The sequence below is a fragment of the Peromyscus maniculatus genome, chromosome 4 (genome assembly GCF_049852395.1).
Source record: "Peromyscus maniculatus bairdii isolate BWxNUB_F1_BW_parent chromosome 4, HU_Pman_BW_mat_3.1, whole genome shotgun sequence".
Taxonomy (NCBI): Eukaryota; Metazoa; Chordata; class Mammalia; order Rodentia; family Cricetidae; genus Peromyscus; species Peromyscus maniculatus.
The window spans coordinates 153,351,515-153,373,999 of record NC_134855.1 but is presented as its reverse complement, the minus strand read 5'-3'; the positions used below and the strand labels follow the sequence as shown (position 1 = coordinate 153,373,999).

General features: G+C 53.8%; 1 protein-coding gene and 1 long non-coding RNA gene across 3 annotated transcripts; one reads left to right on the top strand and one right to left on the bottom strand.

Moving 5' to 3' along the window:
* Nucleotides 1-5,002: 5,002 nt before the first annotated feature.
* On the bottom strand, nt 5,003-21,129 carry LOC143273085 (uncharacterized). The gene is made up of 3 exons (XR_013050971.1): nt 20,596-21,129; nt 6,158-6,310; nt 5,003-5,080 (listed from the first exon to the last, which is right to left on the bottom strand). It is a non-coding gene; the product is annotated as an uncharacterized LOC143273085 (long non-coding RNA).
* Nucleotides 5,507-16,665, top strand: Zbp1 (Z-DNA binding protein 1). Of its 2 annotated transcripts, XM_076571284.1 has the most exons (8): nt 5,507-5,976; nt 7,614-7,850; nt 8,831-9,019; nt 10,857-11,024; nt 12,462-12,665; nt 13,569-13,784; nt 14,889-15,062; nt 15,624-16,665. In XM_076571284.1, the coding sequence occupies exons 1-7, from the start codon at nt 5,943-5,945 to the stop codon at nt 15,059-15,061; spliced, it is 1,221 nt and encodes a 406-aa protein (XP_076427399.1). In that variant the 5' UTR covers nt 5,507-5,942; the 3' UTR covers nt 15,062; nt 15,624-16,665. The 2 variants fall into 2 exon arrangements, with proteins under 2 accessions (XP_076427399.1, XP_042132827.2); XM_042276893.2 differs by having other exon boundaries at nt 5,508-5,976; nt 14,889-16,665.
* Nucleotides 21,130-22,485: the final 1,356 nt, after the last annotated feature.

Sequence of the window (22,485 nt, the reverse complement as noted above, 5' to 3'; positions counted from 1 at the left end):
ACACACACACACACACACACACACACACACACACGCACACACGCACGTACACATACACACACACACACACACACACACACACACACACACTACATAGTACACAAATGTTAAGGTCCAGGGTTTTTAAAACCATCAGTTAATATGGAGCTGGGAGCCCTAGGGGTGACTGCAGTTACCTAACTTAGGGTTACCTAAGCTTGTGTGAACATTTCAGTTCTTTGGGAACTGCCATGGCCACCTGCTGGACCAGGGGCACTGGGCCACCCACTGTCAATGCAAGCTTCCTGGCAGTGGTACTCGAGCATTCTACAGAACCTAGGAAGGAGCCTAAAGAGTGTGCTCCCCCACCACTCACGGCACCCCACATGTCCCCCCCCCCACATCGGCCACCCCGATCAGTACCTCGGAACCAGGTGCCCCTTGAGCCTCTGGATCATTCATAGAGAGAGCCGCAAACACTAAGGCAGGGCCGGGACCTAGCCAAGGGCAGTCAGTACTGGCTGTGTGCCTACTAAGTGCCCAAGTTAGCAACTTAGCATGGAGTACCCACAGCACCCACAGGTGAGAGTCTGGTAGTGGGAAAGAGAGGGAGGAGTTTGGGCCTCAAACTATGGCGAGGAAAAAAATACCATAGTAAATGTTTAATTAACTGTCTGGAAACCCGAGCATCATGTCAAATTCATTAATCGTTCCATTTAGTTGTCATGAAAATTTCATGATACTTCACTAAAGTTGAAGAGAATTTATAGTGAAATAGTCTCACCCAGTAAGCATTCCCAAGCGTGATACTTGGCGAGAAGACTGTGGCCAGCTTTGACTAAGTGAATTTCTTGTGGGCATATAATCTGGAAAATAATTTTTTTGTCTGTTTAAGTCTATTAGGGCCTGGGGAGATGGCTCAACAGTAAAGTGCCTGCCATACAAGCATAAGGTCCTGAGTGCAAATCCCCAGAACCCACACGAAAGCCAGGTGTGGCGACTCATATTGGCAGCTCCAGTACTCCAGCGCTGGGGCCGGCAGAATCTGGAGATCCTGGAGCTTGCTGGCCAGCCAGCCTGGCCAAATCAGTGAGTGCCGAAGTCGGTGACAGACCATGTCTCAAAAATAAGGTGGAGAATTCTAGAGGAGGACACCTGGCACTCGGTGCACACACACCACCAGAAGGTCCAGCCTGGCCTGTAATCCCAGTGCTCTGGAGGCTCTGGCAGAAGATTTGCTGCAAAGCTGAGGCCAGACCGGAGAAGAGAGAGACCTAGTCTCAAAACAAAACAAAAAATAAAAATAAGTAAAGCATAATGTTGCAACTATAAAATTCAAAGTCAGGTGTGAATCGAGCCCAGGGCAGTTAGTTGTTTGGGTGTGGGAAATGTGGAGAAGGGAACCTAAAACGCTGATCAGTGGGAGGGAGGGGATAAAGCCTCCCCCAGACACTACGGCTGGCCCATGGCCACCTTCCCTGTCCTCTGGCCCGCCTCCTTCAGATGGGCTATCCCTACAGTCAAGCTAGGCCACCTTTCCCTGTTCCTAGCTCACAAGGAAGAGGCCTTCTCCAGCCCTTGTGTGACTCCCAGGGAAATTGTTTCTCTGAGAGCCTGAGTGGGAGCCTGGTCTCCAACCCCAGGGCGTCACACACCACTGACACAAACCAGCTGTCTAAACTGGTAAATGACCAGTTTATGGTCTAAACTGGTAAATAACCAGACAAATATGTCTTTGTCAACACAGAGAGACAGCTGAGAACAGTGACAAGAAGGTCTGCATGACATCCTTAGCTCTCGGAAGGGACCTCTGATGCAGCCAGTCCAGGTTAAGAACTGTGGGATCCCACTGTCAAAGGGAAAACAGACCCATAAAGAGGGGGGTTTTGTTCAAGGCCCAGGGCCAAGAAGTGGAGATGCCCAAGGCTGCCCAACTCCAGTGGATGGAGGGAGACACTGAGGCCCACTGATTGCTCTCTTATAGGACCCACACCCCAGGGACTTGAAGAGGGGCTTGTCACCCCAACACACCTGCCATAGAAGATCTTTTTACTTTGCTCTAGGCAAGGACCAGAGACAGCTGGTGATCCCCTTGCAGTCACCAGCCACATCTGGTCTCTGATCAAACCTAGCTCATAGCCTTCCTTCTTTACCAGAGTCTGGTTATGGGGAGGGAACGAGATGGGTTTTGCCAATACAATATGTGGTAAAAATATATCTCTTTTAAAAGAGAGATCACAAAACCTGAAGACTTGAGATCGGTAGCATGTAATTATCCCCTGCTTTGGGCGGGGATTTCTAATAGTTTCTAGAAAAACACAAGCCATTTGGAAGGAGTGTGCTCTCCAGGATAAAAAAGAGACCAGCTTAGCATGTCATCTTCCATCTCTGAGCCCTTCCTAGCCTGGAGGAGGAAGCACCTCCCTCCCTCCCTCCCTCCCTCCCTCCCTCCCTCCCTCCCTCCCTCCCTCCCTCCCTCCCTTCCTCCCTCTCCCATTGGCCTTGAACCCCACCAGAGGCTCTGAGAATGCAGAGCTGTGAATGCAGCTTCATCACTCAGTGTAGCATCCGCTAGAGAAAGAGGCTGGGAACTGCCTGGTGTGGCAGAGGATGGCCTTGATGCAGACATAAAGGGACATGTCCTTGCCCTGACTTTGAGGAAGAACCTTGAATTGGCAAGGACACCTAGGCCTCTGCCAATATCTGTTGTATAGACATTGTTGTAATCTGAAGCAGCGTGACCCCAGTTTTATCTGGACACACGGTGATCCAGAATACAGACCACCTTTCCCAGCATTCTGTGGACGTCAGGACCATATGACTAAGTGCTGTCTGTTAGGATATAAGTGGAATGTGTGTGGGGCCTGCAAGATGTGTTCTTTAAAGAGGGTGTCTGCTGTATTTGTTTAGTTCTGCTACTGTGGTAAACATTCTGACAAAAACAATACAAACAAACAACAGAGAGGAGAGGTTTGTTTGGGCTCACACTTCACAGCCCTCCCAGAGAGAAGTGAGAGTAGAACCTGAAGCAGAGACCACAGAAGGCGCTGTTTCTTGACACATGCTCAACCAGCTTTTTATACACCGCCCAGGACAACCAGCCTAGGTATGATGCCGCCCACAGTGGTCTGGGTCCTCTCCCATCAATCATCAGTCATGATGCTTTCTCACAGACATGTCCACAGCCAATCAGAACTGGGCAGACCCCCAGCTGACACTCCCTCAGGTAACTGCATTCAGTTGACAGCTGAAGCTGCCTAGGACACCTGCCCTTGACTCTTTCCTGTGCGAAGGAGTGCACATGTGATAGGTGGACTCCAGCAGCCCTTCTAAGACTTAAGACAAACCCAAGCACAGAAGTTCCAGGTGGCAGAGCCACAGTTTAAAAAGAAGCTGGGTGACTGCACCAAACCTGGGGTGCCTGCCACCTGTTGCATACACAAAAAAGAAAGGTGCATCTGCCTAGTCTGCTGCTGTGGAGGCTAGGGGTCATCCAAGTGTGGGAAATTAACTTAAATTTTTTCTTAAACAAAGAAAAAGAATACAAGATAATCCAAATCTTTAGAAGTAAGAATTCTGGCCAGGCGACAGCTGCACATGCCTTTAATCCCAGCAATCAGGAGGCGGAGGCAGGTGGATCTCTGTGAGTCTGAAGCCAGCCTGTTCTGCAGAGTGAGTTCCAGGACAGCCAGGGCTACACAGAGAAATCCTGTCTCAGGGAGGTGGGGGGACTAAAAGAAGAAGAAGAGGAGGAGAAGTAGGAAGAAGAGGAAGAAGTGACTTCCAGTAGGCATTATGATGCAGTCTTGGCACTCTAGAGGTGACTGTAGGAGGATCGAGAATCCGAAGTCAGGCTTGGCTACGGAGTGGAACTCTGTCTCAGCAATTAAAGAGAAAAAAGATTAGTGAATGCTGAGGTGTTTGTGACGGAGCTCCAGTGTCAGGTTCTGCCTTGGTGGAATGCCAGGAAGGCTGGAGCGCCCAAGGACCTAGGCTTCATTCCCTCTCCTGTTCCCTGTGCAAGAGCATTCGCCTTTGTCTGGAGCCTGCAGTCCGGCTGTGGAGAGGCACCAAATCTATTTTTTGCTCATGCAAATTTTGTGAGCACATGCATGGCGTGGGTTAGCATGCCTTTTCTTGCTTGTTATCTCTGTGTTTCTAGTTAAAGGAACCGAGGCTCAGATGCCCAGAGCAACCGAGGGGCAGGTCCTGGCTCATCCCTTTTCCTGGGCTTCCCACCCCACCCCACTATGGATCCTCTGAGAAGCACAATGAGGCATGGTGTGACTTCATGATGAGGACCTCAGAGACAGGAAGGGAGGGGCCATCCACACATTGTCAGCATGTATGAGTCCTGGACAAAACAGGTAACCCTAAGTCCCTGCCAAGTCTGCTGCATACCAGAAGTGTCAGCAGAGACCCTCACCAAGCAGGGGCAGAGCTGAGGGAACGAGGCCCAGTGGGGAGCTGACTCCTAGGACTGGACAAAAACAAAAACAAACAGAAAAACCCACCTAGGGCAGCGTTTCTCAACATGCGGGTTGCAACCCCTTGGGGTCAATCAACCATTTCACAGGGTGGCCTAAGACCAGCAGAAAACACAGATATTTACATTACAGTTCATAAAAGTAGCAAAATTACAGCTATGAAGTAGCAACGAAAATAATTTTATGGTTGGGGGTCACACAGCATGAGGAACTGTAGTAAAGGTCGCAGCATTAGGAAGGTTGAGAGCCACTGGCCTAGGTTCTGCCCTTTAGGACAGCTAACACAGGGAAATAAAGGATGCTGACGAAAGAGACCAGGAGGGCAGGCATGTCCTAAAACCCAGTGCTCTAAGGCCAGGGCCGCCCTGGCCAGGGACCGAGCAAGACCCCCCCCCCCCCACACACACACACACACACACACGGGCAAGGGCTGGTTGATGAGCAGACGCCACCTGGTGGTCGGTATCCAAATAGCCCCTCCAGGGAGTCTAAGTGATGTCTCTCAACAGGCCCATCTGAGAGCATTTAAAAGATGACCTTATTTATTTGGGGCCGCAACGGGCAGTGCAGTTTGCTGTTTTCCTTGGCTGCTTCTTCAGGCTCTGGTTTGCCCCCTGGAAGTCATAAAAATCACTTGGAAATTTTAAAGTTTCCCCATGCACAGGCCCCTGAAATTGGCTGTGGAACTGGCCTGGTCATGGCCTGTCCAGTGATTCTGTAAGGTGAGGCTGGCTGGGGACCTGCCGCCTACTGCTTGCTTTGCAGACATTTTGCAGGCACGTCCATGCCTCCTTCTGGTCTCTGTTTACTGTTCCTGTCCTGCCCTGTGCACAGGGGTGCCAAGGTTCTGCCCGCTGCATCCCGCCTCCCTCCTGCGGCTGGGACCCAGATTCAGGGATATTGTAGTTTGAGTTGTGGACACAAGACCATCTCTGTGAGCTCGATCCCTTCACCTGTAATTGGAACAGAGTAGTGTCTGAACTGTTCAAGGAACAGTTCTTCTGAGAATTTATGAAAGTGGGGGACTCTTTTTCTAGAAGGTGTGTGGGTAGACAGTACTAGCTCTGCCCTGTGGGCAAGTAGGGGACTCACAGTCGCCTTTTCCTAGGTCACTGTCTTCACCCTTACGGGGGCTCTCATGGGACTCTCTTCAAGGTCTTGCTCTCTGAGTGGAAGTCCAAGACTCCTCCCCCAGAGGCCAACACTCCTCTCTTCCATGTCACATAATTCAGCTCCAACTTGCTCTTCTACCCTGATTTCAATATTTCTTTCGAGAACCACACCAAAGTTTCATTTTCGATTTCCCCAGAAAGCTGGGAGGATGGACCCAGACAGGTGCTTGTTTCCGGGGTAGAAACAGATGGTGTCTGCAGGTCCCAGAAGCCATTCTGTTCCTGTGGACTCCGCCTCAGGCCTGGCCACAGTGTAGGAACCTGGCACCCCCAGCCTCAAAGGTGCCCTGAGGTTGCTCTGAGCATGGCGGAAGCTGCTGCTGACCTGAGTACAGGAGGTAAGCTGGGCCTCTTCCCTCCCCTGAGCAGCGTTGGCACTCTGGGGACATCTGAGCTCAGGAAGAGGGCATCCCAGGAAGCCAGCTTGCTTCAAGGATCCTGTGCCCTAGATCCCTCACATCATGCTTTGACCCCTGACCTGGTTCATAACAGCCCTCAGGCAGAAGTGGTAGCTCTCACCTCATAGAAGAGGGCACTAAGGCCTGTGACAGGCTTCGGGCGCTGAACTCTGAGAGGTGACTTTGTTTTGACAAGAAGTTTGGCTCCGATTCTGTGTTCATGCTCTTCTCCCGGGTGCCGAGCTGTGCTGGGCGAGGCTGTGGGGCTGGGCACCTGTGGGCAGGATTTACTTTACTGCTTTTCTTCCTTGTTTTGAAACTTAAAAAAATTGTTAATTTATTACGTATACAGTGTTCTGCCTGCATGTGTGCCTGCACGCCAGTCCGTGCTCTTAACCTCCCGAGTCATCTCTCCAGCCCCCAAAATCACTTCTTTCAATCCTCACACCATGCTAGAGGTTGTTGCTCAAAAGGTTTCAGGGAGGGGCCAGGCCAGGTGGCAGGTTCAGGGCCAGGCAGAGAAGACCAGGAACTAACCCTCACCTGGCCCCTGTGGCTTCCGAATAGTACCCTTGCCATCCAGTCACCTCCATCCAGCCCTTCAAGCTCACCCTTTGGAGAAAGCTCTGCCCATGTGCCCTTAGGGGCCAGTGGGGGAAGGGAGGGCAGGAGAGCCCACTGCAGGACACACACCCCAGCAGAGAAAAGGTTTTGCAAGACAAGGCAAAGCCAAGCCAGGAATGAAAGCTCATTCCTATAATCCCAGGGGGCATTGCTGAGGCAGGAGGATTGCTGTGAGTTTCTGGCCAGCCTGAGCTATGTGGTGAGACTTTGTCTCATGAGGAAAAAAGGGAGGTAAAAACAGGCACATGGATGAGCAGGCAGACAGAAGGAGCCAAACGGAGCATGAGGTGGAACTTGGGTGATCCCTGGGGTCAGGCACAAAGGAGTCTGGGTAGACAGCAGAGGTCCATCTGACCTCTAGGTAGAGAGTGCTGGAGGGAACCCTTCTGGAGTTGGTGGTCACCTGGGAGATGAGTAGTGTCATCAGGAAGATGGCACTGAGGCAGGGTAGGGGAGAAAAAGAAGTGGGAAATATCTAAGCTGGGTTTTCAGAAGTGTAATCCACCAGGCAGGAAGGGAGACCCATGTCCATTGGGCTCCTGACCTGGGAATACCCATGCTATCCACGTGGGTGCCGAGCTGGAGAGAAAGGAACTCCCTAGGCAGGCTGGGAGAGGCATCAGGCACCATGGAGGGGCTTCTGGTCCAGGCTTGCTCTCCCTCCTGCTCCATCATCTGAGAGCTGAGGGTTCCTACCTGTCTAGGGTTCCACACCAGTACACAGGACAGCCTATGCACCCCTCTGCCATATAACCATCCAGCTGTGGGGCCGGGGTCCACTCTAACTGACACTCTTGCCTCTGAGTGATGCCCTCAATGCTGTCTGCTTGGCCTGGGTCATGGGTGCCTCCTCTGCTCTGGGCTCTCAGATCTCTCTTGTCTCTGGAGCTTGGATGCTAGCCTCCCATGGGGACATGGCTTGACTCAGCTCTTCTCTTTGTCCCCCGCCCAAGAAAATCTAGAGCAAAAGATCCTTCAGGTGCTGAGTGAAGCCGGGAGCCCTGTGAAGATTGCCCAGCTGGTAAAGAAGTACCACGTGCCCAAGAAAACACTCAACAAAATCCTTTACCACCTGAAGGAGGAGGGCAAAGTATCCTTAGAAGGTCCTGCAACATGGTGCTTAGGCGGGGATGCTCCTGGAGATGAGGTTCCTGCAGTCCCCAAGGACCTCACTGCCCATCCTAGCCTCGGTAATCTGTCATTTAGGGCCACAGCAGACTCCTTTCAAGAGCTGTCTTGGCAATGGGCAAGTCCAGGTTCAGGCTTGGCTTCAAATCTGAGCTCTGCCGTCCTCTCTTGGTCTCTTGATTGCTTCTTGCCAAAGGAGCTAATGTAGAGCCTAGGGCTTGTGCATGGTAAGTATGTAATAGACACTGGCAATAGCAAAGACAGAGTCCAGGCAGCTGTCACAGTGACTGTGAGTGCTGATGGCAAGGATGCCCTCAGAGCCCTCAGGTGACTTTGATAACCGTTGAGCAGAGAGGGCCCACAGTTCCAAGCACTGTTGCTGTACCCAAGGCCACCTTGGCTTGACTCACTCCCATAGCTGGAGACAGGAAAGGAAGCAGGCTCAAGACCCCACCCTTTGGCAGCCAGCAGCTGTGACCCAAGCACATGGGAAACCCTAGGATCCCAGCCTAATGTCCTATCTCCTAGCCTTCCTGTGGAAGTGTTCCCTGTGCTCCGTGGAGCGGAGCGTCTCCTGTCTCCAACGGGTACATCTTTTTTCCTCCAGCCCCAAGACCCTAACAAGATACAGGCACAGCTGCAAAGAGCCCCGGCCTTCAGTTCAGTGCACACCATAGGCCTCCCCAAACCGTTCTCAGGGGCACAAGGGGAGTGGGTGTTTGGGATCATGTCTCCCACTGAGGCTCTGCAAGAGTCTCAGAGGCCAGACTCACCATTAGAAGCCAAAGGCTCTAAACAGCCAAGAAGTGGTTTATCTTCCAGATGCTGACACACCTGTGCCAGCCTGAGCCAGCCTCTAGAGTGAGAGCCTCATTCACACATCTGGTCTCCAGATGACCACTGCACTCAGTATGACCATGTGCCTCTCACAGAACAGGACCATGCCCCTGGACTCCATAAGTATCCCAGGCTATAGCTGGTGTGGTGGACACAGCAAACACAGGGCCCTCTTTCTACTAAGCACCTGCCCCTCCCCTTGCAGATGAAAGAGTCTTCAGTTTCCTCAAGGACAATGGGCCTCAAAAGGCCTTGCATATCGCCAAGGCTCTGGGAATGAAGACGGCCAAAGAAGTGAACCCACACCTGTACAAGATGAGAGATAGACACCTTCTGAGCTATGATGGGCAGACATGGATGATTTATGGCCCAAGTCAGAAAAGTCAAGAACTAGGTATGAGAGGTCAAAGTCAGTTTGGGGAGGTTGGGGGTCAGAGGTGGATGGTCTAGGGTCAGGTTGGGAAATTCAAAGTTCAGGTTAGGAAGGTCAAGGATCAGGATTGTGTCATCTAGGGTCAGGCTGAAAAAGTCAAGGGTAAGGATTGGATGGTCCAGGGTCAGATTCTTTTGCTTTGTTTTGTGATTTATGTATTTTATTTTATGTGTTTGCCTTCATGTATGTATATGCACCACAGGCATGCGGTGCCTGCAGAGGCCAGAAGAGGGAATTGGGTCTCCTGGCTGGAAATGGAGTAACAGATGGCTGTGAGCTGCCATGTGCCTACTGAGTGCTACGCTCTCTGGAAGAGCAGCCAATGCTCTAACCACTTAGCAACCTCTCCAGCCTTAGGATCATGTTTTACTGATCCTCTTTTGAGAGGGGTTCCAGCAGGGAGGGATGTGGGCAGGCTTAAAGAGGGAGGGCCACCTAGCTGCTGGCCTTGGCCTCACTCATGGTGCCATAGGGTTTCTGGCTATTGGAGGTAGCCTGATAATGAGGATGGCGGCCAGATTTTAAACCCAGGGACACATCCAAATCGTTAATAAAGTCAGTGGGACCCAACAAACGATATGAGGCTTCTTCTAGTCACTGCTGAGGGACCAGGAGCCTGGGGCTCAGTGGAGCGGGCTCTGCAGGGCTCTGAAGGTAGCAGGTGCAGAGTCTGGAGGGAGGGACACACTGGACTTACCCAGCCTAGACACAGGGGCCAACCTGAATTTGGTAACGACTCTCTGTGGGCACTTTGTCCAAGCATGATGATGCCGAGCTCTTAGCCCAGCACTCAGGAGGCAGAGGGAAGAGAGTTACAAGTTCAAGGCTAGTCTGAACTAAAAAAAAAAATCATATAAAACCTAAATTGATAAATAAGTGGATAAAGTTGTTTTAAAGTGAGTGTTGGGCTGGGCTTGCATAGTAGAACTATCCTGGAACTCACCACGTAAACTAAGCTGAACTCAGACTCACAGAGATTTTGGGATTAAAGGCATGTACCACTACACCTGGCAGTGTCTTTTAAAGTCAGATAAAGAAATGTACATTTTATGAATGCATGTCTAGAATGCCCCAGCCCGAGTGTGCTTGTCTCTACACAAACATGGGCAGAAGATATGGTTTAATTTTTTTCTTTCTTTTATGAGACAATTTCGTGTAGCTGAGATGCCCCTGAACTCCTGATCTTCCTGCTTCCACCTCCCGAGCACTGGGGTTACAGGTGTCTGTCACCATGCTCAGCGACTTTCATTTGTGGAGAAAGGAATTCACAGAGGCTCACAGTCCTCCAACCTGAGCAGGCCTGTGGAGCACACAGAGCAGGTAGCTGGGCTCGGCTGGTGTGGGCCGGCCTGCCCACCCCCCTCAGCTATTGAAGAAGAGTGACAGTATGGACGGCAGCCAGATTTTAAACATGGGGACATAGCTAAGTCTTTAATAATGTCAATAGGGCCCAACAAAACGTGTGGCCTCTTCTGGCCATTGCTGGAGTGAGAGGAGCCTGGGGCTCAGCATGGAAGGCTCTGGAAGGCTCTGGCAGCAGACACACAGGTAAGGCACCTGCTGCAGGGATTTCAGGAGCGGCTCCATCTGAGGTACCATGGTATCCATGAGACACAGGGAAGGCAGGCTGTGGCCAGCTCCAGGGAGCTCCTGAGTCTTACCTGGCACCTTCTTTCTTGGGCCCCTAGGATGGGGTCTGATTCATGCTGCGGCAAGTCCCCAGGGAAGTATAGTGCTATTCATACAAGAGCCCCTGTGTCCTTGAAACAAAGAAACTCAACGGAATATTTTTCTGTAGCTCATTCTGGAGTGAGACAAGAGTCCACTGCGATTATTTACCAGCAGAATCCAATCAACATGATCTACCAACAGGGAACCAACAACCACATCTCCATCGCCAATTCAGAAGCCATCCAGATCGGGCATGGGAATGCCATGCTAAGACAGATAGACTGTGATCAAAGGGGTAAGAGGAGGGGCCTGGCCGGGACACCTGCTGTGCCTGAGTGGGGGGAGAAGGTGAGGGGGGCTTGGTCCTTCAAGGAGAAAGAGCAACCTCCTCATCTGCATGGACAGGCATGGCTTTTCTCAGAATGAGAAGCCTGGATCACACCTCACCTACACCCCCTTTATTTTTCCCTTCTCAATGAGATCCAATCCGTCTCTGTGAGGACAATTCAGCCCCCTCTCTCAGCAGGTGAGACATGGTGAGCGGGCAACTTCCATTCTCTGCTCTGAACATATTTCTCTCTCTCTAACTGTTGCCATGAAAAATTTGGATCACTCAGTAGTCTCCTCTCTCTCTCCACCTCCCCCCCCCGTGTGTGTGTGTGTGTGTGTGTGTGTGTGTGTGTGTGTGTGTGTGTGTTTGCTGAAGTCCATTCAGAACCAGAGGAGGACGTCAGGTGTCCTGTTCTGTCATTCCCACCGTATTGCCCCCAGACAGGGTGTCACACTGAACCTAGAGCAAGCCTTGCAGCCAGTAAGCCCCAGCGATCCCCCTGTCTCAGTGTCATCCAGCACCAGAAGTACAGGTGCCTGTGGCCATGCCTGATTCTTCATGCGGGTGCTTAGATCCAAACTCAGGCCCTCATGCTTGCATGGCAATGCTCTCACCCATTCCCAGCCATCCCCCAGTCTTGGCAACCTGGTTTTGACAAAGGTTGGTGCTGTCCAGCGAGGGGTTCCTCTCTAATAGGCATTGCAGCTTAGAGGGTGTGGGGCCACCTCACACTCCAGCCCTGTTACCCAGGCACAAGAGCATCAGCTCCAAACCCAGATTCTCCCCATGCCCTTGGGAGAAATCTGTTCTACCCCAGGCCTCAGTTTCCCCAACCATGATGCTCCTAGTTCTGACAACCATCATATCTGGCTATTTTACTTATGGATGTTAAGTGGCTCACCATTTTTTCAAACTTAAATGAGTTTGAAAGTTTTAGCATTCCTTTAATTTGAAAATCATAAAAAGTTAGTCTAAGCCGGGCGGTGGTGGTGCACACCTTTAATCCCAGCACTTGAGAGGCAGAGCCAGGTCTGCAGAGCAAGATCCAGGATAGGCACCAAAACTACACAGAGAAACCCTGTCTCGGGGGGAAAAAAAAGTGAGTCTGAAAATGAGCATTAAGGAAATAAAGGCAGGGCAAAGACCCGAACTGTCTTGTCAAGAGGCGTGGAGGACTTGTTCCCACACAAGGGACTTTCTTTTGATGGGAGTCAAAGGTTGAGGAGAGCCAGGAGGCAGGTGGCATGTGCTCCCTAGATCTGCAGGTACCCCAACAATACTGTAGGCTTAGCTGCGAATGCTGCAGACTGCCCAACTCCAGCTGCCACTGGGTCCCCCAGCCTTGGGACAGAACAATCTGGAGTCACCTCTGGCAAATCCTTAATGCTCTGCCCTTCCCAGGTCCCAGGCCCCACCATCCTCTCCCACTACCTGTATCAGAAGACCCCTCTTCTCAGGACCCCCGACCTGGTGCCTGGGGAGATCAGCACATCCACATGGAGAAGTCCATGCTCCGACGTGTGCAGCTGGGCCACGGCAACGAAATGAGCGTCCCGAGGGAGCCAGTGGAACACTCCGCTTATAGCTTTACTGGCAGCCCCCCAGGTATCACGGCCTCCACCACCCCACATATTCAGAAAGGACCTGAAGCCAGACTCTTTGTGAGAAAAGAAGCATGATGGGAAATTTGTTCTACCCTGACCCATGGGAGGGATACCACTGAATAGCGTGTTGAGCTTTTAGATCTGGCACTCAGGGTCCCCAGTCTCCCGGCACCGGTGTGCAGCAAGTCTCAGTCATCACCTGCAGTGAAGGTTGAATGGGAGGAAGCAAGGTCACAGGGGCAGGCTGGAGCCTGGGTAGCGGCCTGGGGAAATGGAGAAAGAGGCCATCAGGGAATGGCACAGTGACTCGAGGACCTGGCCAGAGGCCAGCCAGGAACTGTAGATTCTTAGATGACCAGAGGTCTCAGGAGGACCAACAGAACCAGAGAGGAGCATCTCCACAGAGAACAGTGAGGCAGGGCCCAGCAGGGGGCCAGCAAACAGGGCTCTGTGGTGGCCTTCTGTGGCAGTTTCTGGGAGTGCAGGGAGCCTACAGGTAGGCGATGGGAAAGCTGAGCGCGGACATTTTCTGACTTTTGAGTGAAAGTGAAGAGGAGACACCAGGGTCCAGTGGATGCTGAGGTGAGACGGGGGAAGAAAGGAATGAACTCTAGCAGGATAATACGTCCTTGACGGCTACCTGGGATCTGGCCACAGACAAGAGGGAGGGCCCCAGAGACCCAGGAGAAGATGCTGAGGCCAGAGTGGTTTTGGTGAGCTCGGGGGCAGGCCAGCGAGGACATTCGCCAGGACGTGGAGGTGAGGTGGCTGGGCAAAGGCTATGGGCCAGATCTGCAAGGTCACTGGTGAGAGCCAGCCCTGAGGGTGGGACGGACAGGTTTGATGTCAGGACCAGGTCCCTGTACAACGCTTCTCCCGCCTTTTCTCTTCGGTTAACTCGCAGTCTCAGCCACCACTGCTGACCAAGGAACTTCATTCACCATGCAAACACCTGAGCCAGGCGCTCACCCTGAGGGGAACACCGCCCAGAGAGTCCACATCAAATCCTGCCAGCTGGAGGATGCCACCATCGGCAACAGCAACAAGATGACCATCCACACTACGTCAGAGGGTGGAGTCACGGAGTCTGGAGACAGCAAGGAGCCAAAAGAAGACACAGGTGAGCCTGGGCACAGAAGGTGGGAGTGCCCGCCTCATACAGTCATCCTGCGGTCAACCATCAGGCAATGGGCTGGAACAAGGACACAGTGGTCTGGGACTCCAGGCTGCAGGGAGGATGCAGGTATTTACATCAGGGTAAGGAGGAGCCACAGAGGGCTTTGGGCAGGACAGAAGCAGAGAATTCTGGGGTTTGGAGTAAGAGAATCGTACATGAGCAGTCCCACGAGTGGATAGTTAGAATCAGCACAAACGGACCAGGATGTCTGGATGTCAAGTGGACCGTCTTCCCCATCCTGGTGGTGGAGCGTCATATGGCTCACGCAGCGAGAACAGGCCATAGCTGTGGGTCACAGTCACCAGGCCCAGGCAAGGAGCCCTTTAGGATGGACAAGTCATGGCTGCTCCCAGAGAGGAGAGGCTGAGTCCTACAGTCAGGGGGGCTTGTCAGAGAACTGAAGCAGGTAATCAACAGGGACCTGCCAACAGACACAGTCCCGGAGGGATCTGCAAGTGTAGACTGGGCAGGTGCCAAGGCCCTGAAGTGGGAAGTGAGAGCTGTACAAGGCGCAGGAGTTTGAGAAACAAGAGAGATCGACGTCCAGGAGCCAAAGCCTTGGGGGGTGCCTGCCGGACCTCTCAGAGCCTGAAGGCGTGTGTCAAGTGTCTCCATCTTATCTGAAATGAACTGGAGAGTCCTGGAGAGTGTGAACAGAGGCATGTGACATAGTATTGAAGTTTCCCTGGGCCAGCGAGATGGCTCAGTGGGTAAGGGCATTTACTGCCAAGTCTGAAGACCTGAGTTGGATGCCCAGGACCCACATGATTGAAGGAGAGAACCAATTCCCATCCATTGTCATCTGATGCCCCCCCAAAGAAACAAACAAATAAATGTATGTGGTGGTGGGAGCTTAAGTCCCCCTGAGGACTGTTGGGAACAAAGCCATAGAGCACGGGGGGGGGGGGGGGGCAGAAACCCACCACAGTGGTTGGGGGGCACAGACTCCGGAGGGGTCTGGGGATACCTGCAGCCCCCGTGAACTAAACAGCACAGTGACCTGAGCCCTCACTTGCTCCTTCACTGTCCGTTCCTCCCTCCCTCCAGACTCAAGTTCCAAAGCCATGCCGCGTGGAAGCTTCTCCCACACCAGCAACTCCACGCTGCTCACCTCTGAGCTGGGAACTATGACTCTGGGAGACAGTGGCCCCCAGACCACAGAAACTGTGCTTAGGGCAGACGGAATCTCCGACACAGGGAGCTGCCAGACTCAGGAGTGACGTGAGAGAAGACAGGTGGAGAAGGCACAGGCAAGCGGCCTTGGTGGGCTTCCTGTGGCCGCACACAGGGCTTGGACTAGACTTTTTGTGATTTGGATGTGATGTACTGACAGGTATTGACAGCCTGGTCCCAGGCTGAGACTGATCGTTATGAAGCGACAGGATCCTGAGGGCCCTGAGATCATCCATACACCGGTCTCTAGAAGGATTTGCTGTCTGATGACATCACTGGGAGGGAGTAGAGACTTTAGGAGGATGAAGGAAAGGAGTCCCTGAAGACATCAGGGTCTCTTGTAGTCCAGACTGGCTGTGAGTCACTATGTAGCTAAGGGTGACCTTGAACTTCTGATCTGCTCACCTCCACTTCCTGAGCACTGGGATAACGGGTGGGTACCACCACATCCAGTTTATGAGAAGCTAAGGATGGAATTTCTTGCATGTACACAAGTGCTCTACCCACGAAGCCACAGCCACAGCCTGGGCCAAGCCCCTTCCTGTCTCTCTATCCATCTCTTCTTCCTGCCTGCCCTGAGGTAAGCGTCCCTCCTCTGCCTTGCCACAGACCAGAAAGCAATGGAGCCATGGGACCATGGGCTGACACCATTGCCACCATGAACCAAACCAACCTTTCCTGCCTCAAGATCGATCAATCAATCAATCAATCAATCATGTGAGCCAGCTCTACCACTTCTGGGTGTTCACCACAAGGGACAAGTCAACACAGCACACAGATATCTGCACATCCCTGTTGACTATGCTCTGTTCACAGCAGTTGAGAAATGAAACCAACCTTGCTGTCTGTCAATAGAGGGAATTCGGAGTGTGCGCACAGTCACATAAAAAAATGAGAATGTGTCATGTGCTGGAAAGTGGGTGTAACCAGAGACCACCATGCTAAGTGAATGAAGCCATTCCAGGAAAAAAAATCATGTTTTCTCTCATTTGTGGCTCCCAGATTTTGCATAGATTTGTAGAATCGCACACGTGGATGTGACATCAAAGTAGAGGTAAAGCCAGCAGGGGATGAAAGGGACAGACGGGAGGACAGAGGAAACGGGGAGGGAGGGCTGTATGTATGTACAAAAGTGTACCTCCAAACCCAGCACCACATACAGTGCATAAACGCCCGAGATGAAAAGAAAACGTAAAGTCAGCACCTCCCACAGCTAGTGTTTCATTTGACTAGAGAGCATCTAAGTCACTCAGAAAACTGAGTTCAAGAATTAAACCAGGGGCAGGTGAGATGGCTCAGCCCATGACCCAGGTTGGAATTCCCAGAACCACACCATGGAAGGAGAAAACACAGGTATGCCAGCTGTCCTCTGACCTCCAGAGGTGTGCCTGGAGCACAGTGCCCCACAACCTCCCACCCCAACAAAAAAAAATTTAAAACTCTTTTTAAATTAGGAGAGATGGCTCAGTGGTTAAGAGCACCTGCTGCTCTTGCAGAGGACCTGTGTTTGGTTCCTAGCACACACGGCAGGTGACTCACAATGGCCCGTAACTCCAGTTCCAGGGGATCCAATGCCCTCATCTGTCCTCCACAGGCACCTAGATGTATGTGCATATACACAGAGAGAGACATAAATAAAAAGTAAAATACATGTTTCATGTATGTGTGTGTGTGTATGTATGTATACCAGGAGATAATGCATGCCTTTAATCCCAGCACCTGGGAGGCAGAGGTAAGTACATCTCTGTGAGTTCAAGACCAGCCTGGTCTACATAGCAATTTCCAGGCCAACCAGGGTTATGTAGAGAGACCATGTCTCAAAAAAGAAGAGAAGGAGAAAGAAGAAGAAAATAAACCTTTCGCTTAAAAGTTTTTAAACATTTATTTGGATTAAACCAGACCTAAAGGGAACATACTGGTTGTTTTTGGTTTGGGACAGGGTCTTATATATCCCAGGCTGGCCTTGAACTCCCTACGTAGCCAAGCATGTCTTTGAACTTCTGATCCTCCTGCCTTCACCTTCCAGTAGTGGGATTACAGGCATGTGCTACCATGTTCCGTGTATACCGGGCTTCATGCATGCCAGGCCAGCTTGACTGCCCGCAGACCATTTTCCTCCTTTCAGTATGAAATCTCTTGGGTATTTGTCCCATCCACCCAGCTGAATAACACATTTGCTGATGTGGCCAGCACTGCCAGTCTTTGAGGTCAGGCTGGCCAGGACAAATGGACAAAGAGTGGCTCCGGCCCCTGGTGTGTGCCTCCAGGATATGGGCAGCTGGGGTGTGCGCAAGCAGCCCACAGCCCAGCAGCTCTCTTCATCGGCTCCTGAGCCGAGATGTTTTCCACCACGGCAGTTTGCTGTGATCCAAACATTTGTGTTCCTCCGGAGCCTCTGCTGAAACCGAGTCCAGAGGGCAAGCCCACTGAGAGGCTAGGACCCAACACCAGATTAGTGCCCTACACCAGTGGTTCTCAATCTACTTAATGCTGCCACCATTTGATACAGTTCCTCATGCTGTGGTGACCCCCAACCATAAAATTACTTCATTGCTATTTCAAACTGTAATGTTGTAGTGTTCCAAACCATAACGTAAATATCTGATATGGGACCCCCAGAAGGGTCGCGACCCACATGTTGAGAACCACATCCTTAGGCAAAGCTGAGGGGCTTTCCAGTCCCCTCTCTCCTCCCACTATGGCATCACTTTTTGAGGTGAGTGCCTCACTAGACCCCAAACCTGCCAGTGTGACCTTAGCGCTCCCGGATTCACACACTGCAAGCAACTGTCTTGCCATTATAAACCATCCAGCCCAGGGTGTTTGGTGATAACAGCCTGAGTGGGAAGGGCTGTTGGCACACCCTCTTCTCTCTCAAGGTCTACCAAGTCCATCTGACCTTCCTAGAACCTTCCCTCTTGTAGCCGAACTTCCTAAGAGCAAACTGGTCCTGCTCCTTCATCCTTGGCCCTGTGGGAGTGATTAGCTGGCCCATGTGTCAATCAACTGGCCTTGGCCAGTCAGCAGGCAGAGATTGCTTACACTGTGCCAGACATGGCTGTGGTGAAGTGATCATCAGATGCTTGGGAGGGGGGAGACGGAACTCGGTCCCTGGGACACACTCCACCACCTTGGGGCTCTGAGTGCCTGAGGAGAGCCAGTGTCGCTTTGAAGATGGAGGCCGAAGAGGAAGAGTCAGCCGGCCAGGAAGGCTGCTCCAGAGAGGAGCCGAGTGCCACACTCATTCTCGCCCTTTGCTCTGCCTCCCCTGTGAGGTAGAGGATGCCATACTTAGAAGCCTTGGCCCTGGGCCACATCTATCTGGATAGAGGGGTGCAGCTCAGCACAGGGTCTCAGAGGGAGCCTTGCTGTCCTCCCCAGCCCAGCCAGGAGGGCTTTAGGCAGATCTGCATCCACACAACACTCAGGGAGTGCTGGGATGTGGTGTCTGTTCCTGGTTCCCGTTCCTGAAGCAGAGATACTTCACTTGTCTGTTAGAAAACCCAAGTCCCCTAGTGCTGACGCTGGGACATCCCGTGCAGCGTGTCCTCTCGTCTCTGTCTCTCCCACACACCCAGGACCTCTACTGCTCACCAGAAGCTTCTAAGCTCAGACACACCCAGGGCCTGTGAAGCCTCCAGGACACCTTCATCCACCCCATGCACTATCCTGCTTTCACCTTCCCTGCATGCTCTCCCCCAGCCCCCACCCACCCCCTGCATGCTCTCCCCCAGCCTCTACCCACCCCCTGCATGCTCTCCTCCAGCCTCCACCCACCCCCTGCATGCTCTCCCCCAGCCCCCACCCACCCTGCATGCTCTCTTCCAGCCCCCACCCACCCTGCATGCTCTCCCCCAGCCTGCACCCACCCCCTGCATGCTCTCTCCCAGCCTCTACCCACCCCCTGCATGCTCTCCCCCAGCCTCCACCCACCCCCTGCATGCCTCCCCCCAGCCTGCACCCACCCCCTGCATGCTCTCCCCCAGCCCCCACCCACCCCCTGCATGCTCTCCCCCAGCCCCCACCCACCCCCTGCATGCTCTCCCCCAGCCCCCACCCACCCCCTGCATGCTCTCCCCCAGCCTCCACCCACCCCCTGCATGCTCTCCTCCAGCCTCTACCCACCCCCTGCATGCTCTCCCCCAGCCCCCACCCACCCCCTGCATGCTCTCCCCCAGCCTCTACCCACCCCCTGCATGCTCTCCCCCAGCCCCCACCCACCCCCTGCATGCTCTCCCCCAGCCTCTACCCACCCCCTGCATGCTCTCCCCCAGCCTCTACCCACCCCCTGCATGCTCTCCTCCAGCCCCCACCCACCCTGCATGCTCTCCCCCAGCCTCTACCCACCCCCTGCATGCTCTCCCCCAGCCCCCACCCACCCCCTGCATGCTCTCCCCCAGCCTGCACCCACCCCCTGCATGCTCTCCTCCAGCCTCCACCCACCCCCTGCATGCTCTCCTCCAGCCTCCACCCACCCCCTGCATGCTCTCCTCCAGCCCCCACCCACCCCCTGCATGCTCTCCTCCAGCCTCCACCCACCCCCTGCATGCTCTCCCCCAGCCTCCACCCACCCCCTGCATGCTCTCCCCCAGCCTGCACCCACCCCCTGTATGCTCTCCCCCAGCCTCTACCCACCCCCTGCATGCTCTCCCCCAGCCTCCACCCACCCCCTGCATGCTCTCCCCCAGCCCCCACCCACCCCCTGCATGCTCTCCCCCAGCCCCCACCCACCCTGCATGCTCTCTTCCAGCCCCCACCCACCCTGCATGCTCTCTTCCAGCCCCCACCCACCCCCTGCATGCTCTCTCCCAGCCCCCACCCACCCCCTGCATGCTCTCCCCCAGCCCCCACCCACCCTCTGCATGCTCTCTCCCAGCCCACACCCACCCCCTGCATGCTCTCTCCCAGCCTCTACCCACCCCCTGCATGCTCTCCCCCAGCCTCCACCCACCCCCTGCATGCTCTCCTCCAGCCTCTACCTACCCCCTGCATGCTCTCCCCCAGCCTCCACCCACCCCCTGCATGCTCTCCCCCAGCCTCCACCCACCCCCTGCATGCTCTCCCCCAGCCTCCACCCACCCCCTGCATGCTCTCTCCCAGCCTCTACCCACCCCCTGCATGCTCTCCTTCAGCCTCTACCCACCCCCTGCATGCTCTCCCCCAGCCTCCACTCACCCCCTGCATGCTCTCCCCCAGCCTCCACCCACCCCCTGCATGCTCTCCCCCAGCCCACACCCACCCCCTGCATGCTCTCTCCCAGCCTCTACCCACCCCCTGCATGCTCTCCCCCAGCCTCCACCCACCCTGCATGCTCTCCCTCAGCCTCCACCCACCCTGCATGCTCTCTTCCAGCCTCCACCCACCCTGCATGCTCTCCCTCAGCCTCCACCCACCCTGCATGCTCTCTCCCAGCCTCCACCCACCCTGCATGCTCTCTCCCAGCCTCTACCCACCCTGCATGCTCTCTTCCAGCCCCCACCCACCCCCTGCCTGCTCTCTCCAGCCCCCACCCACCCTACACACTCTCCTCTATCTTCCATCTCAATTCTGCCCACTCTCCCCAGCTGGGCTTGCCACTCACCTCTATAGATAACCAGACTGGCTTGTTTGTTGATGAGAGAAAGCTGCCACATGTGCGTCTGCTCAACAAGGCACGAGCCGCTGCTTCTGTAGCGTGTTCCAGGCTTCGGTCCCGCTTCAGGAAGATGTGCATCCAGGTGCTCTGGGTGATGAGAACTGAACCTCCCCCCTCTTCACTCTGCTTCTCTCTGTACTGTGTTAGAGACTACCCCGGAGCCAGAGAGCCACTACAGTAACAGAAGCTGAGGCTGTGGGAGGGTGGAGGGCAGGCATGGGCAAAGGGCAAAGGGCAGCTCTCTGAAGCATTGAGGAACAAGTTGCTGGGCAGGCAAGAGCCTCAGCAGCAGTCACCTGCGTGGGGACTTCCATGGCTCGTGGCCTGGTTTCCTCACTCTCCGTCTTTTGGGGCCTTGGCATGCTGGTCTAAAGCCTGCACTGGCCCTGGGGTACAGAGAGGGAAGCATGGCAAGGGGGAGGAGGATGTCAGTGGCGCACCTCAGCAGGGGTCGTGGCAGTGGATAACGGAAGTGTGGAACACAGGGGTCGTGGCAGTGGATAACGGAAGTGTGGAACACAGGCCGGCAGCGCCTGGGCCCCAGAGCCGGGCTTTGCAGCTGAGGACTCTAGATTCTGGTCTCTGAGGTCAGGTGAGGAAGGAAGTCTGGGATGTAAACCGTGCCTTGTGGGGGACACAGCCTGACTAGAGCATGAAGCTTAGTGTAAGGCAACAGAGATGACAGGGTCACTTTGGGATGAAAGGAAGCCCAGAACAAAGGAAATGGAGATGGAAAACTGGTGGGAGAAGGAGTCAGGGCCAGGTTGTTTGCACAAGTCTTAGCTGACGGGCAAATATGGTCCCTGGCAGCTGGGCAGTGGGGTTTGATGTCAGCCAGGATCCTGTGCCATGGCACAGTCTTCTTGGTCACAGAGGTGTCTTGCAGTCTCCAGAGCATGTTGCCCTGGGCTATACCATTGTCAATGCAAGCTAAGAGCCGGGGTGGCTGGCTCTCCCGGGCATCTTCCTTCTGCACCACGCTGACAGCCGGACCTGAGGTCCATAGTTAAGCAGGCCCGATGTTGATGGGGAAGAAACGGCAGCTCCTGAGCCTGTCCAAGCAGAGTCCTTGCTGCCCAGCGCGGTTTCCCCTCTGCAATTAATTTGTCATAAATGCGCTGACAAAGCGCTGCTCGGCTAATGGAGGCTGGAGGTGAAGGCCGAAGCCATCTCTCAGGGGAGGAAATTAACGAGGCTCCATTAAAAGCAAGAAGTGATTGAGTCAGCCCGTCCTCCGCCCTCAGCTCTCCAGCCCGTCTGCCCTCCCCCACCCACCCCACCTCAGGGTGAGGAGTGAACTTGGCCTTTGGATGGAGGATGGGGGATGTGTGAGCCACTCACCCTGCAATGGCTTCGCATTCCAGTTGTTCAAGGGGCCCTTCATCCATGTTTTCAGCAGGCCAGCAGCTAACACTGGAAGCTGAGCGTAGGGAAGGGAACCAGGATCATGTTCATTTACTCAGGTGTCAACAAAAAGGGGAATATATAATCAAATACCCCAGAGATCACAGGACACTGGGCTTTAGGAATGGCTGTATCCAGGCACTCAACCTATATGTTCAGCCTTTGTCCTCAACATCTGGCTTTCTGCGGGGCTGCCAGCCACCTACAGCAGAGCCACACACCAGTTAGCAGAGACTTCAAGTGGAAAAATACTAAGAAAATGTCCTGCAGAGGATTCGGATTGGTTGGGAACAGGTCACATGCTTGCCCTTGACCCAATCAGAGTTCAGAACAATGAAAGGTTACAGTGGAGCCAAATTCACTCCCTGGTGGTGTATGAGGCGAAGTTTCCTATGAAGTGTTTCCTGGGAAGAGGGAAGCAATTTTAGGCTG

Coding starts and splice junctions, on each gene's coding strand:
- Zbp1 (XM_076571284.1), top strand. CDS start 5,943: ATGGCGGAAGCTGCTGCTGACCTGAGTACAGGAG. Junction 5,977..7,613: donor TGCTGACCTGAGTACAGGAG/GTAAGCTGGGCC, acceptor CCCCCGCCCAAG/AAAATCTAGAGCAAAAGATC. Junction 11,025..12,461: donor GATAGACTGTGATCAAAGGG/GTAAGAGGAGGG, acceptor TGCCCTTCCCAG/GTCCCAGGCCCCACCATCCT.